Below are 13,990 nucleotides of genomic sequence, written 5' to 3'. Positions count from 1 at the left end.
ACCAATGGCATTCTTCACAGAATTAGAACAAAAAATTTTACAATTCGTATGGAAACACAAAAGACCCCGAATAGCCAAAGCAACCTTGAGAAAGAAAAATGGAGTTGGAAGAATCAGGCTCTCTGACTTCAAACAATACCACAAAGCTACAGTAATCAAGATAGTATGGTACTGGCACAAAAACAGAAATATAGATCAAGGGTACAGGATAGAATGCCCAGAGATAAACGCACACACATATGGTCATCTAATTTATGACAGGGGAGGCAAGAACATACTGTGGAGAAAGGACAGCCTCTTCAATAAGTGGTGCTGGGAAAACTGGACAGATACATGTAAAAGAATGAAATTAGAACACTAACACCAAACACAAAAATAAACTCAAAATGGATTAAAGACCTAAATGTAAGACCAGACACCAAAAAACTCTTAGAGGAAAACATAGGAAAAACAACCACAGCAAGATCTTTTTTGACCCACCTCCTAGAGTAACGGAAATAAAAACAAAAATAAAGAAACGGGACTTAATTAAACTTAAAAGATTTTGCACAGCAAAGGAAACCCATAAACATGACAAAAAGACAACCCTCAGAATGGGAGAAAATATTTGCAAATGAAACAACAAAGGATTAATCTCCAAAATATACAAACAGCTCATGGAGCTCAATATCAAAAAAGCAAACAATCCAATTAAAAAATGGGCAGAAGACCTAAATAGACATTTCACCAAGGAAGACATACAGATGGGCTAGAAGTACATGAAAAGATGCTCAACATCACTAATCATTAGAGAAATGCACATCTAAACTACAATGAGGTATCACCTCACAGTGGTCAGAATGGCTATTATGAAAAAATCTAGAAAAAATAAATGCTGGAAAGGATGTGGTGAAAAGGGAACCCTCCTGCACTGTTGGTGGGAATGTAAATTGATACAACCACTATGGAAAATGGTTCCTTAAAAAACTAAAAATAGAACTACCATATGACCCAGCAATCCCACTACTAGGCATATATCCTGAGAAAACCATAATTCAAAAAGAGACATGTATCCCAATGTTTATTGCAGCACTATTTACAGTAGCCAGGACATGGAAGCAACCTAAGTGTCCATCGACAGATGAATGGATAAAGAAGATGTGGCACATATATACAATGGAATATTAGCCATAAAAAGAAATGAAATTGAGTTATTTGGAGTGAGGTGGATGGACCTAGACTCTGTCATACAGAGTGAAGTAAGTCAGAAAGAGGAAAACAAATACTGTATGCTAACACATATATATGGAATCTAAAAAAAAAATGGTACTGATGAACCTAGTTGCAGGGCAGGAATAGAGAGGTAGACATAGAGAATGGACTTGAGGACATGGGGAGGGGGAAGGGTAAGCTGGGACGAAGTGAGAGAGTGGTATGGACATATATACACTACTGAATGTAAAACAGATAGCTAGTGGGAAGCAACAGCATAGCACAGGGAGATAAGCTCAGTGCTATGTGATGACCTAGAGGGGTGGGATAGGGAGGATGGGAGGGAGGCTCAAGAGGGAGGGGATATGGGGATATATGTATGCACATGGCTGATTCACTTTGTTGTACAGCAGAAATTAACACAGTATTGTGAAGCAGTTATACGCCAATAAAGATCTATTTAAAAAATAAATAAATAAAATGTTTGAGATCAGCAATGTTCAGAGGAAGCATATGACAGCTGACCAAGCAGAAAGGACTTCGGAAACCTCTTTGCCTCTGCTCTGTGATCCCATTGTCCAATTCTCCTCTCGTGAAGAAAGAATTTAACCTTCAGGAAAGATGGTCTGGAAATTTTCTCTGCATCTTATTGGTGATTTCACCAGATGCAGTCTTGCCTCCCTTACTTGCTAAATGGCAGGATATACAGTTTTTACGTGTATCTGAAGGCTCCAAGGAGGGTCCTGAATACTCTCAATGTAAGTAAAGAATAGACAGTGATGGCCCCCTCGTTCTGGGTGGGGAGAGCTGCCCCAAGATGCTCTCATCACTGATCTAATTTGCATGGCTGCCTCCTTCCTCTTAGGAGAAGTACCTGAAGGACTCCTGGGCTGTCAGGGAGGGAATTTGATCATAAACTCTCTGGTGACTTGAGAGATTGAAATGTTTGTATACTTATTGGCTAATGGCACATTATCTTCTACATAGTGCCTGTTCAGATCTTGCCTATTTTTTGACTGGTTTGTGTTTTTCAGAGAGTGTCTCTTGAACAAGGGTCAGAAAGCCTGCTGACCGGCTGCTTATTTTTGTAAATAATGTTGAATCAAAAGGTGCCTGTTAAGAACCCTCTTACACTGTTGGTGGGAATGTAAATTGGTGCAGCCACTATGGAGAACAGTATGGAGGTTCCTTAAAAAATTAAAAATAGAGTTGCCATACAATCCAACAATCCCGTTCCTGTGCATATATCTGGATAAAACTATAATTCAAAAAGATTCATGCACCTCAGTGTTCATAGCAGCACTATTTACAATAGCTAAGACATGGGAACAACCTAAATGTCCACTGACAGATGAACGGATAAAGAAGATGTGGTATATATATATATATATATATATATATACACACACACATATACACAATGGAATATTACTCAGCCATAAAAAGAATGAAATAATGTCATTTGTAGCAACATAGATGGGCCTCAAGATTTTCATACTAAGTGAAGTAAGCCAGACAGAGGAAGACAAATACCATATGATATCACTTATATATGGAATCTAAAACATGACACAAATGAACTTATCTACAAAACAGAAACAGATTCACAGACATAGAGAACAGACTTGTCATTGCCAAAGGGTAGGGGATGTGGGGGAGGGATGGACTGGGAGTTTGGGATTAACAGATGCAAACTATTATAAATAGAATAGATAAACAACAAGGTTCTACTGTATAGCACAGGGAACTATAGTCAATATCCTGTGAAAAACCATGATGAAAAAGAATATGAAAAAGAAAATATATGTACATATGTATGATTGAATCACTGCTGTAGAGTAGAAATTAACACAACATTGTAAATCAGCTATACTTCAATAAATTAAAAAAAGAGAGTATTATAAACATCTTTTTGTTAATAAATGTGAATATTTGGATTAAATTAACAAATTCCTAGGAAAAAAAATCAATTTGCCCAATCTGCTCCCAGGAGAAATCTTAATCATATTACATAAATTAAATCTGTAATTAAAAACCTTCCTACAAAGAAATTTTTAGATCTAGAAGGTTCTACTAGTGATCCCTTCTAAATATTTAAAGAATAAATAACTCTAGTCTTACACAAACACTTCCAGAGGGTTAACACTACACAAAACTAAAAAGCATTATTGAATAAAATTGAAGAGATCCTAAATGAATGATGGGACACAAATTAATGGAGGATAGACCATTTTATACATTAGAAGACTTATTAAAGATTTTAATTCCTCAGTTTTAACGATCTTTGTATTCAAAGTAAGGCTGCTGTGGAAGCTTTCTTATGGAAATTAACAAGGTGATTCTAATAGAAATGAATATAGCCAAGAATAGAACAGGCCATCCTGAAGAAGAAGAACAAAGCTGGAGGATTTACACTTATGTGAAAAAAAGAAATCAGACACAGTAGAGTACCCAGCAAATGTCACCAATTATATGCATTTCAAAAACAGACAAAATAATTTTTGGCATTAGAAGTTAGAAAGGCAGTGACCAATAGGGGAGAGTAGTGGCTGGTCGAGGGCCCGGGTAGGGCTTCTATGGTACTGCTAATGTTCTTCTTGAACTGGTGGTGGTTACACAGATGTGTCTACTTTGTGAAAATTTATTGAGCAGTACACATAGGTTTTGTATGCTTTTTAATATGTAGGTTGGACTTCACTAAAAAGTTTACTTTAAAAATAGCCGCCTCAGAGATTCTCAAAATCAGCCAGTTCTGGGGATCAACCAGTTCCAAGGGCATAGCACTGTAAACACTGATCATGGTGTACCAGCCAGCCTTTTATCTGACCCTACCAGGAAGTCAGATTAAAATCAGAGGAGATGGAGACATTCCATATCTAAGATCAATAATAGTGCTGGCCTCTTCAATAAGTGGTACTGGGAAAATTGGACAGCTACATGTAAAAGAACAAAATTAGAACACTCCCTAACACCATACACAAAAATAAACTCAAAATGGATTAAAGACCTAAATGTAAGGCCAGACACTATAAAACTCTTAGAGGAAAACATAGGCAGAACACTCTATGACGTAAATCACAGCAAGATCCTTTTTGACCCACCTCCTAGAGAAATGCAAATTAAAACAAAAATAAACAAATGGGACCTAATGAAACTTAAAAGCTTTTGCACAGCAAAGGAAACCATAAACAAGACGAAAAGACAACCCTCAGAATAGGAGAAAATATTTGCAAATGAAGCAACTGACAAAGGATTAATCTCCAAAACTTACAGGCAGCTCATGCAGCTCAATATCAAAAAACCAAATAACCCAATCCAAAAATGGGCAGAAGACCTACACAGACATTTCTCCAAAGAAGATATACAGATTGCCAACAAACATATGAAAGGATGCTCAACATCACTAATCATTAGAGAAATGCAAATCAAAACTACAATGAGGTATCACCTCACACCGATCAGAATAGCCATCATCAAAAAATGTGCAAACAATAAATGTTGGAGAGGGTGTGGAGGAAAGGGAACCCTCTTGCACTGTTGGTGGGAATGTAAACTGATACAGCCACTATGGCGGTTCCTTAAAAAACTAAAGATAGAACTACCATACGACCCAGCAATCCCACTCCTGGGCATATACCCTGAGAAAACCATAATTCAAAAAGAGTCATGTATGACAATGTTCACTGCAGCTCTATTTACAATATCCAGGACATGGAAGCAACCTAAGTGTCCATCAACAGATGAATGGATAAAGAAGATGTGGCACATATATACAATGGAATATTACTCAGCCATAAAAAGAAATGAAATTGAGTTATTTGTAGTGAGCTGGATGGACCTAGAGACTGTCATACAGAGTGAAGTAAGTCAGAAAGAGAAAAACAAATACCGTATGTTAACACATATATATGGAATGTAAAAAAAAAAAAAAGGTTCTGAAGAACCTAGGAAGAACCTAGGGGCAGGACAGGAATAAAGATGCAGACGTAGAGAATGGACTTAAGGACACGGGGAGGGGGAAGGGTAAGCTGGGACGAAGTGAGAGAGTGGCATGGACATATATACACTACCAAATGTAAAATAGATAGCTAGTGGGAAGCAGCCGCATAGCACAGGGAGATCAGCTCCGTGCTCTGTGACCACTTAGAAGGGTGGGATAGGGAGGGTGGGAGGAAAACGCAAGAGGGAGGAGATATGGGGATACATGCATATGTATAGCTGATTCACTCTGTTATAAAGCAGAAACTAACACACCATTGTAAAGCAATTATACTCCAATAAAGATGTTAAAAAAATAATAATAATAGTGCTGGCAGTACCCTGCCAATTGTGGATCTCACGTCATGCTTCCCGACCTTTCTTTTCCTTTCTTTACACCCAGGTCAAACCTTGAACCGTAATCTGTGCCTGGGATTCCCTCCTGCCTTTGCCCTCTGGAGAGCCCTTTGAGGTGTGACCTTCATCATCTTAGAATCTCCACGTCCTAGTTTACAATTTGATCTAATACAAACTCAAGACTGACACCATGACCTTGCTCTCAGCATTTGTGGTGACCTGTATAAAACTGATCGTGATGCCTTGCCTTGTGTCACTCAGGCTCTCTTGACCATCAACCTGGCCTGATCCCTCAGGGTTTTTTTCCCTGACTTATATTGACTCACAAGCCAACTATAACAAAGCACTCTTGGTCTTAGATAAGCTTCAAATGAATACAATCCAGCAGAAGACCAATCTTAGTGAGTGTCCAGAGGTTCGGCTGAAATAAAAGCCTATAATTTTTCTAATAGGCTGAAATGATGGATGTTTTTAGTATAGTCTTTCATCCTACCTCCACAGATCTTCCCCAATGCCAAAAGAAATTGATCTCAGGGCTCTTTCTGAGATTCCTACTTACATGAAGCCATGACATGTTCCTGTGGTAATTTTCCTCCGTGCCAGCTGTACTCATTCCCTCTGGCTCAATGCTGGGCTCACTTGCACTCCAAGGACTCCCTTCTTCAAAAGAAAAATACCAAGAAAGGTTATATTGTTCTGTCTCCCTGGAGAGCATGTTGCTATGGTATAGTGGTCCATGCTTTTGAATCCTAGGGCAGACTACCGTGGCCAATGGGTTACAGGGCATAGCATCGTCTTTAGTGGAGTAATATTAATAGGAGCTGTTCCCTTCACCACCAGCTGAACTGGCAATTACAAGGACATTTATGATCTCTGTTATGGTGGCTTCCATTTTGAGATACGGGAGCAGAGAAGAAGAACAGAGTCAAGTCCTTGAATTGCTGAGATGAGCAAGTTATTGGCTGAGTGTGCCCAAATCCATTCCAGACTGCCCAGACCTCGCAGGTGTAGTTAAGTAGGGACACCAACCAACCTGCAGTGGCCACAAAGGGTGCTGCTACCTCCACTGCTGCTGTGACTACGGCTAGTGCTACCGCTCTTAACACCACCTGGCTTTGCTATCAGAGCTATTTCAAAGATGGGTGGTGCCTCAGAAAAACTAGGAATTTGGATGTAACTGTGCCCAACTGTGGACAACCCTTTGTCCAAACTCGTCTCTGTAGGAAACTGTGAAGGAGACATGTCACAGGAATTCTCTACTTAGTATACTAGATAACAAAGCTTTGTCCTCAAATCTACAAGCTTTTCTGGGTATTTTCTATGACAAAACTATGCTTCTAGCTTGGATAGTTTGACTTAACTGGCTAGGCTACATGGATCAATTTAAATAATTAATTCAAATAATATTTTCCCCCAAACTAACTGATGATACTTTTACAGCTCAGACCTGTAACAAAAGATGTCATAAGGTTTTTTCTATTGTCTCCTTAAAAAAATAAGCTGAATCTTAACTAACGCATAAATTAGCTATTTTCAAAGGCAAGGGTGGGTAGGTGTAGAAACATTTTCTATTTTAAACTCTCTTTGATTAAATATACTCAGCTTCTGTTTCAGCAGGCTAGATTGATAATTTATCCACATTTCCTGACTGACTTCTGAAACAACTTACTTAGAAAGAAGAGTTTTACACTTTGGTTTTCATACAGGGACTGAAAGGCAAAGAATACGCACTTCAATTTTTAACCTAACAATTAAATTCTAGGCAGCTGGTGAGTCCTATCGGCAAGCCTGCTTAATCTTTTTCTCGTCTACTAAGACGATGATGAGAGCACATAGGACTAACACATTTTGAGATTCAGAGTCTCTTTGGGTGCTATAGTGACAATCTACAACTCTGATTGTATATAAAGCTTATTCTCAGGAGTTTAACATACTTTACAATCATCCCTAATTTATCTCTAGAGCATCCTTTCACAGTAGGCAAGGAGTACACAGAATTATTCTCATTGGGTAGCTGGGGAAAACAAATCCCTGAGAAGTTAAGTGACTTGCTGAAGGTCACTAATTGTGAGATGTAGAAAATTTTTCCTTTCTGAAATTTTGGTTGTTTTTACTGGGAAACAGAGACTTTAGTTCATAGAAGACTTTAAGCCAGCTATTCCCAAGGGAATATCTACATTTTGCTTTAAAGGTCTTGACCAGAAGAATAAAGGGACAAAGATCTAGATTTCAAAAAACTGTCCTTGTCATTAAAATGTTTTCTTTCCCTACTGTAGACTCCATATGCTCCCTGCTCAAGCTGTGGTCCTTGAACCAGCAGCATCAACTTTATCAGGAAGCTTGTTAAAAGCTCAGAATCTCAGGCTCCCATCCCAGAGATGCTGAATCAGGATCTGCGTTTTAACAAGCTCCCAGCTGACCCTGTGCACAGTAAGGCTGGAGCAGCCCTGCTCTGGAGGGCAACATAGCTTATGGACTAAACAAGTACTCTAACCCATGACTCTGCCCTCCGTCTACTGATGTGTAAGAAAATGGACTTGAGCTGTTCGGGGATTCGGGCTCTGTCTTCCTACCCCCCGCGTCCCTGCACACCCCGCTCCTCTATGTTACCTAGGTCAGCGACAGTGTCCCTGCTCTGGGACAGCTGCAGCTCCTCAGCCTCAGACTCTGAGTCCTGCCGTGATAACTTGCTGCTCTTTAAGCTGCCGACCCGGCGAATGCTGGACAAGGAACCCCCCTTCTTCACCTGGAAACTGCAGGTTCCTTTAAGCTGGAGCAGGCGGGAACCTCCTATCCTGATCTTCCTGCTGGGAACTGTATTAAAAGAATAAAATAGGGCTTTTTCCCCCTTAGTTCTCCCCAGCCAGCGTTAGAGCCAAGCTCTCCCCAGCTTGTCTCTGAACAGCCCCCTGTCTGCTGGCCGGGATGAGCAGCCCGTCTGAACAAGGAGCTTCTCCCAAGCCCCAAGTCAGGCGGCTTTGCTAGGCGGGTAGGAGGCTGGGTCCACCACGAAGGGCTGGTGCAGCTTCTTTCTTGGACACACAGCTGATCGGTGCTGGGAACAACCTGCTCTCTCTCTGGCCCAGAATTCACAAGCATGAGCGCGCCCTCGCCAGGGAGCCCTCCGGGATTGTTAGTACATTCACACAGCATCATTGCTCGATTCAGCAGAACCACCAAACATTTGTTTTTGTTTTTCTTTTGAAACGGGACTGACAGACTTAATGTGAGTTAGGGAAAGCCCTTCAGGGAAAATCCCTTCATTTGGGAATACCTCATTAAGAAATAAAAACAAGAGGCGCTTCTCTCTCCAACAGTCAGCAGCGGGTTCCGCTCAGTTCCTCAGCAAAGGCACTAAAAGATGTTTTCAGTGGGGTGCTGTGGGTGAACATGAGTGTGAAATGGTGCCATTTTCAATGCCCCTAATGATTTCATAGCATCCTCCTCTCAGTCAAAAGGCTGGGTGAGATATGAGTCCAAAAGTTGCAACACCCTGAATCAACCTTACAGTCTACATGAACCAAGAAGAACATGCATTACTCCTCTTTGGTGTTCTGGAAGAAACAGTCATCAGTGAGGAAAATAAAAGGGTAAAAGAAACACGTTCAACTTGAAACCTACATTTTAACCAAAAGCGTCCATATTTCCCATGGTCATATGGTCCTTCTTTCCCATTTCCCATGGTCCTTCTTTTTCTTTTGAGGACATGGTGTTGTCACACATGGATATAGTAAGGGTGATTTTGAAAGTTTTCAGGGCTTCAAGTGATTATCAGGAAGGGGCTGTTTTTGTAAGGTTTCCTTCTTAAGACATGAACAAGATTTCTTACTAATTATTTAAGGCACAGCTATTAATATTTTAGTGCCAATCAGGAAGATTGCATTTTAGTCTCAAGTTTCTCACTCACAGGAGAGTTAGTCTGTGATAGAACTCATACAGCTCCAAAAAATGTTAATTAGTGCCATATAAAGGAGCCTAGATTCCTGTTGAATAAAGTGAAATGTTTAATCTCTGATTTACTCTTATGATTGAGAAAGACTAAAATTATCACCACTCAGCTGGCAAAGGCTTCATGGAGCTCCCTGAACACATCTGGATAGAATTTCACATCTAGACAGAAATTCTCACAGCACAGTTGAATACATCCCTCAAAGACCATAATGCTCTATTTTAGTTAGAGCACAAAACTCATCCACTGTATTTTTCAGTGTTATTTTTAGGTATAATTGAGACTTTATGACTTATCTGAAATGCATTTGAAACCGAATATACTTATCATTTTTAATGACTATTAATACAATTTATGTCAGAATAAATTGGGAAGTAGAGAAAGAGATTAAAGAAATAATTTAAAATTTTTTACAGAGGCACACTTTGGCATTCTTTGCCTGATTTCATGATATTTTTCAGCCTACAAGTACAGCAAAATAACCCCAGATTAATATGACATGAAAAAAAATTTAATTTTGAGAAACTGTTCTATCACCAAAGATAATTGGAGACATTTTATAGCACTGAAAAAAATAATGTTCAGAATTATGGCATTGGTTATTTACAAAGGACATAATATAGTTAGAATTCAGATTTGGTAAAGTACATGAAAGACATCAGTCGAGATTCTACACCACTGAAGTTTAGCCTTTATCTCCATGACAACGAGAACTAGTATGAAAGTAAAACAAATTCATCTAAATTAGATAAAACATCTCTTTTCCCTTTTCTCTTACACCGCATATATCCATCAGCAAGTCCTGCTGATTCAACACTTCAAAATAGCGTAGGATTTTGAAAGCCCTGTCACCTATTCCCTAGACTAATATAACTACCAAACTGCTCGCTCTTACCCCCACTCCAACAGCTTGACTCATCTCTTAAATACATCAATCATAAATACAAATATTATATCACTTTTCTGGTCAAAACCTGACAACTCTCAGACACATTTAAATAGAATTAAATTTCTAACCATATCTACAGACCCTATTTATTTGCCCTTTGCCTGACCCTCTCTCCTACCGCTCTTCCCCCAACTCATTCTGTTGCAACCTTGTTGTCCTTTTTGCCCTTCCTCACATGCTCCAAGTTCATTCCTGCATCGGAGCCTTGTTCTCCCTGTTGTCTCTGTTTGGAAGACTCTTCTCTCACATGACTGGATCCTTAACATCACGCAAGTCTCAGCTCAATGTCACTTAGGACTACAATCCTTCCTACTTCAGGTCACTACCAATTCTCTGACCCTAACTTGTTTTCTTCATACTACTTATCTCGACTTGAAAGTCCAGAATTTAATGTTATTCACTATTAAGTTATTAACTATTAGCTAATATAAACTAAAATACATGTGGGAAATTTTCCCTGTTCATTGCTGTATTCTAGGAACCTGTAATAGCGCCTGGTATACAACAGGTGCTCAGTATATGACTGTTGAGTGATCACACATGTCTCGGTGTCTGTATTCTGGAATGCCAGTCTTAGTTTGTATCTGGAATATGGACAAAATGATCTGACAGATCTCGCTTGGAGATTTTAGGCAGACATTTTTAGTTCTAAGGATTATTTCATGTTAGTTTTCCTTTGTAGAATCCAAATTGTCCTCAAGTTGTATATTTCAAGAACTGACATTTTTAGATGTTATACAAACAGATGGTATGAAATTTTAAATAAAATTTTAATAATCTGAGTTAGCAGGGTCCCTGTGGTCCCCATTTTCACATTGGCTTTAGCATCTGGTATCAGCTTATTAAAAGGATTAAGGGGGCTTCCCTGGTGGCGCAGTGGTTGAGAATCTGCCTGCCAGTGTAGGGGACACGGGTTCCAGCCCTGGTCTGGGAGGATCCCACATGCCGCGGAGCAACTGGGCCCGTGAGCTACAACTACTGAGCCTGCGCGTCTGGAGCCTGTGCTCCGCAACAAGAGAGGCCGCGATAGTGAGAGGCCCGCGCACCGCGATGAAGAGTGGCCCCTGCTCGCCGCAACTAGAGAAAGCCCTCGCACAGAAACGAAGACCCAATACAGCCAAAAATAAATAAATAAATAAATAAATAAATTTATTAAAAAAAAAAAAAAGGATTAAGGAATATTTCGGAATCTTCAGGAAGATTCTTGCCAACTGGTAAAGGACATTTTATGAATATGTTCTCATTTTATCTATACTTTTAGTTTTCTGCTCCTAATTTATTAAATAACTTTCATGTACTTACATAGCCATTCTATGAGGAGAAAAATTATTAAGTATTTGTGTGTTTGAATATTAAAAGCAATTTACATAAATGATAATCATGAAATTAAAGTGTTCTTAAAAATTAATCTGAGGTTTTATATTTTTAAATGGTGTAGAATTTACTCTGCTGAAATTTGACCATGTCAGTATTAGTTATTATTTAAAGTAGTTGAAATAAAAATTGCTAACATAATAATTTTGAATGGGAAAAAATCCCTGTGGGATATGTTTAAAAGATGGGAGTTTCACAGAATCATGGACATAGAGAACAGAATGGTGGTTGCCAAGGGGGAGGGGGTTGGAGGAGGGATGGAGTGGGAGGCTGGGGTTAGCAGATGTAAGCTATTATATATAGAATGGAAAAACAACAAGGTCCTACTGTATAGCACAGAGAACTATACTCAATATCCTATAATAAACCATAATGGAAAAGAATATAAAAAAGAATGTACATATATGTATAACTGAACCACTTTGCTGTACAGCAGAAATTAACACAACATTATAAATCAACTATACTTCAATTAAAAAAATATTGATAAAAAAGGACGTTTCACATCATATGCAGTCATCCTTGTCAGAAGGAGTAGTATTTGAACAAACCTTGACTTGATACCTCTTCATACTCAGAAACTGCTAAAATTTGGCTAATCCTTCCCACAACATGGCTTCTGTTCACCATAAATTCAACACAATATGATATAATAATTATTTGCATTTTTTAAATGTTGTGACAACAATCTGATCTTGAAATATTAAAAAGTTTTTTTCAGAATATATCCATTCCTTACAAAATTTTAAATATTTTAAATATGTTGTGTTTTCTTTATCTAGGGCTACTCCTTTTTTAAAAAACATACATATATTCTTTTTCAGATTATTTTCCATTATTGGTTATTACAAAATATTGGGTTTCTTCCCTGTGCTATATAGTAGGTCCTTGTTGTTTACCTCTTTTATATATAGTACTGTGTATATATTAATCCCAAACTCTTAATTTGTCTCTCCCCCCCACCCCCACCATCCCCTGTGGTAACCACAAGTTTGTTTTTCTATGTCTGTGAGTCTATTTCTGCTTTGTAAATAAGTTCATTTGTATCATATTTTAAGATTCCACATATAAGTGATATCATATGATATTTGTCTTTCTCTGTCTTCACTTAATATGATAATCTCTAGGTCCACCTACATTGCTGCAAAAAGCATTTCATTCTTTTTTATGGCCAAGTAATATTCCATTATTTGTATATGTATATATATACATATGCATATACACACACACACACACACACACACACACACCCCACATCTTCTTTATCCATTCATCTGTTGACGGACATTTAGGTTGCTTCCATGTCTTGGCTATTGTAAACAGTGCTGCTATGAACATTGGGGTGCATGTATCTTGTCTAATTAGTTTTCTCCAGATATATGCCCAGGAATGGGATTGCTGGATCACATGGTAATTATTTTTAGTTTTTCAAGGAACCTCCATACTGTTCTTCATAGTGGCTACAGCAATTTACATTCCCACCAACAATGTAGGAAGGTTCCTTTTTCTCCACAGCTTCTTTGACATTTATGATTTGTAGACTTTTTAACGATGGCCATTCTGACTGGTGTGAGGTAATACCTCATTGCAGTTTTGATATGCATTTATCTAATAATTAGTGATATTGAGCATCTTTTTATGTGCCATGCCTTCTTTGGAGAAATGTCTATTTAAGTCTTCTGTAGGGCTATGTCTTTTGAGAATCATGCATTCCTTAAACTACCAAACATTTATGGAGTCACTGTCTGCAGAAAATATACCAATGGATAAAACTGTCTTTGACTCTTTTTACAAATATGCTGTTTTCTAATGGAATTCATTAGAAAAACATTGAAGGGTAATGAAACTTAAGAAAATAGAAAAATCAGATAGAGAAGTTAACAGTTTAAAGGAGCCTTTAAAGAGCAACTTAAAACTTTGCAATCTGTAACTCATATTTAGGATTTTCTGCATGGATTTTAATCTATATGCTCATGATACAAATTAAAAAACCCAATGATGACAATTATTTATTGTGTCCTTATTAGGTATCTGGTACTGAGTTTATGTTTTACTTGCATTGTCTCTTTTAAAGCTTTCAACATTCCAATGTGGTAGGTATTATTAATCTAATTTTACAGGGAAGAAAACTGGCTTAGAAGGTAAGCAACTTGGACAAGGTCACATAACTACTTTATTTCACCATTTTAAGA

At 38.3% G+C, this 13,990-nt stretch overlaps 1 protein-coding gene across 3 annotated transcripts in view; it reads right to left on the bottom strand.

Annotated features, from left to right (window-relative positions):
* UNC80 (unc-80 homolog, NALCN channel complex subunit) overlaps positions 1-13,990 on the bottom strand; it is a 236,575-nt gene that overhangs the window by 99,225 nt on the left and 123,360 nt on the right. For 2 of the 3 annotated variants that reach the window (XM_061204567.1, XM_061204576.1), the window contains exon 27: positions 6,086-6,186. In XM_061204567.1, coding sequence (XP_061060550.1) covers positions 6,086-6,186 — 101 coding nt within the window. Of the gene's footprint in view, positions 1-6,085; positions 6,187-8,136; positions 8,341-13,990 lie in introns of all 3 variants that reach the window. The other variant, XM_061204557.1, reaches the window with a different exon arrangement.

This window comes from Eubalaena glacialis, chromosome 1 (assembly GCF_028564815.1).
Source record: "Eubalaena glacialis isolate mEubGla1 chromosome 1, mEubGla1.1.hap2.+ XY, whole genome shotgun sequence".
Classification (NCBI taxonomy): domain Eukaryota; kingdom Metazoa; phylum Chordata; class Mammalia; order Artiodactyla; family Balaenidae; genus Eubalaena; species Eubalaena glacialis.
Note: the sequence above shows the minus strand (reverse complement) of the source record. Positions and strands in the feature narration are given on the sequence as shown.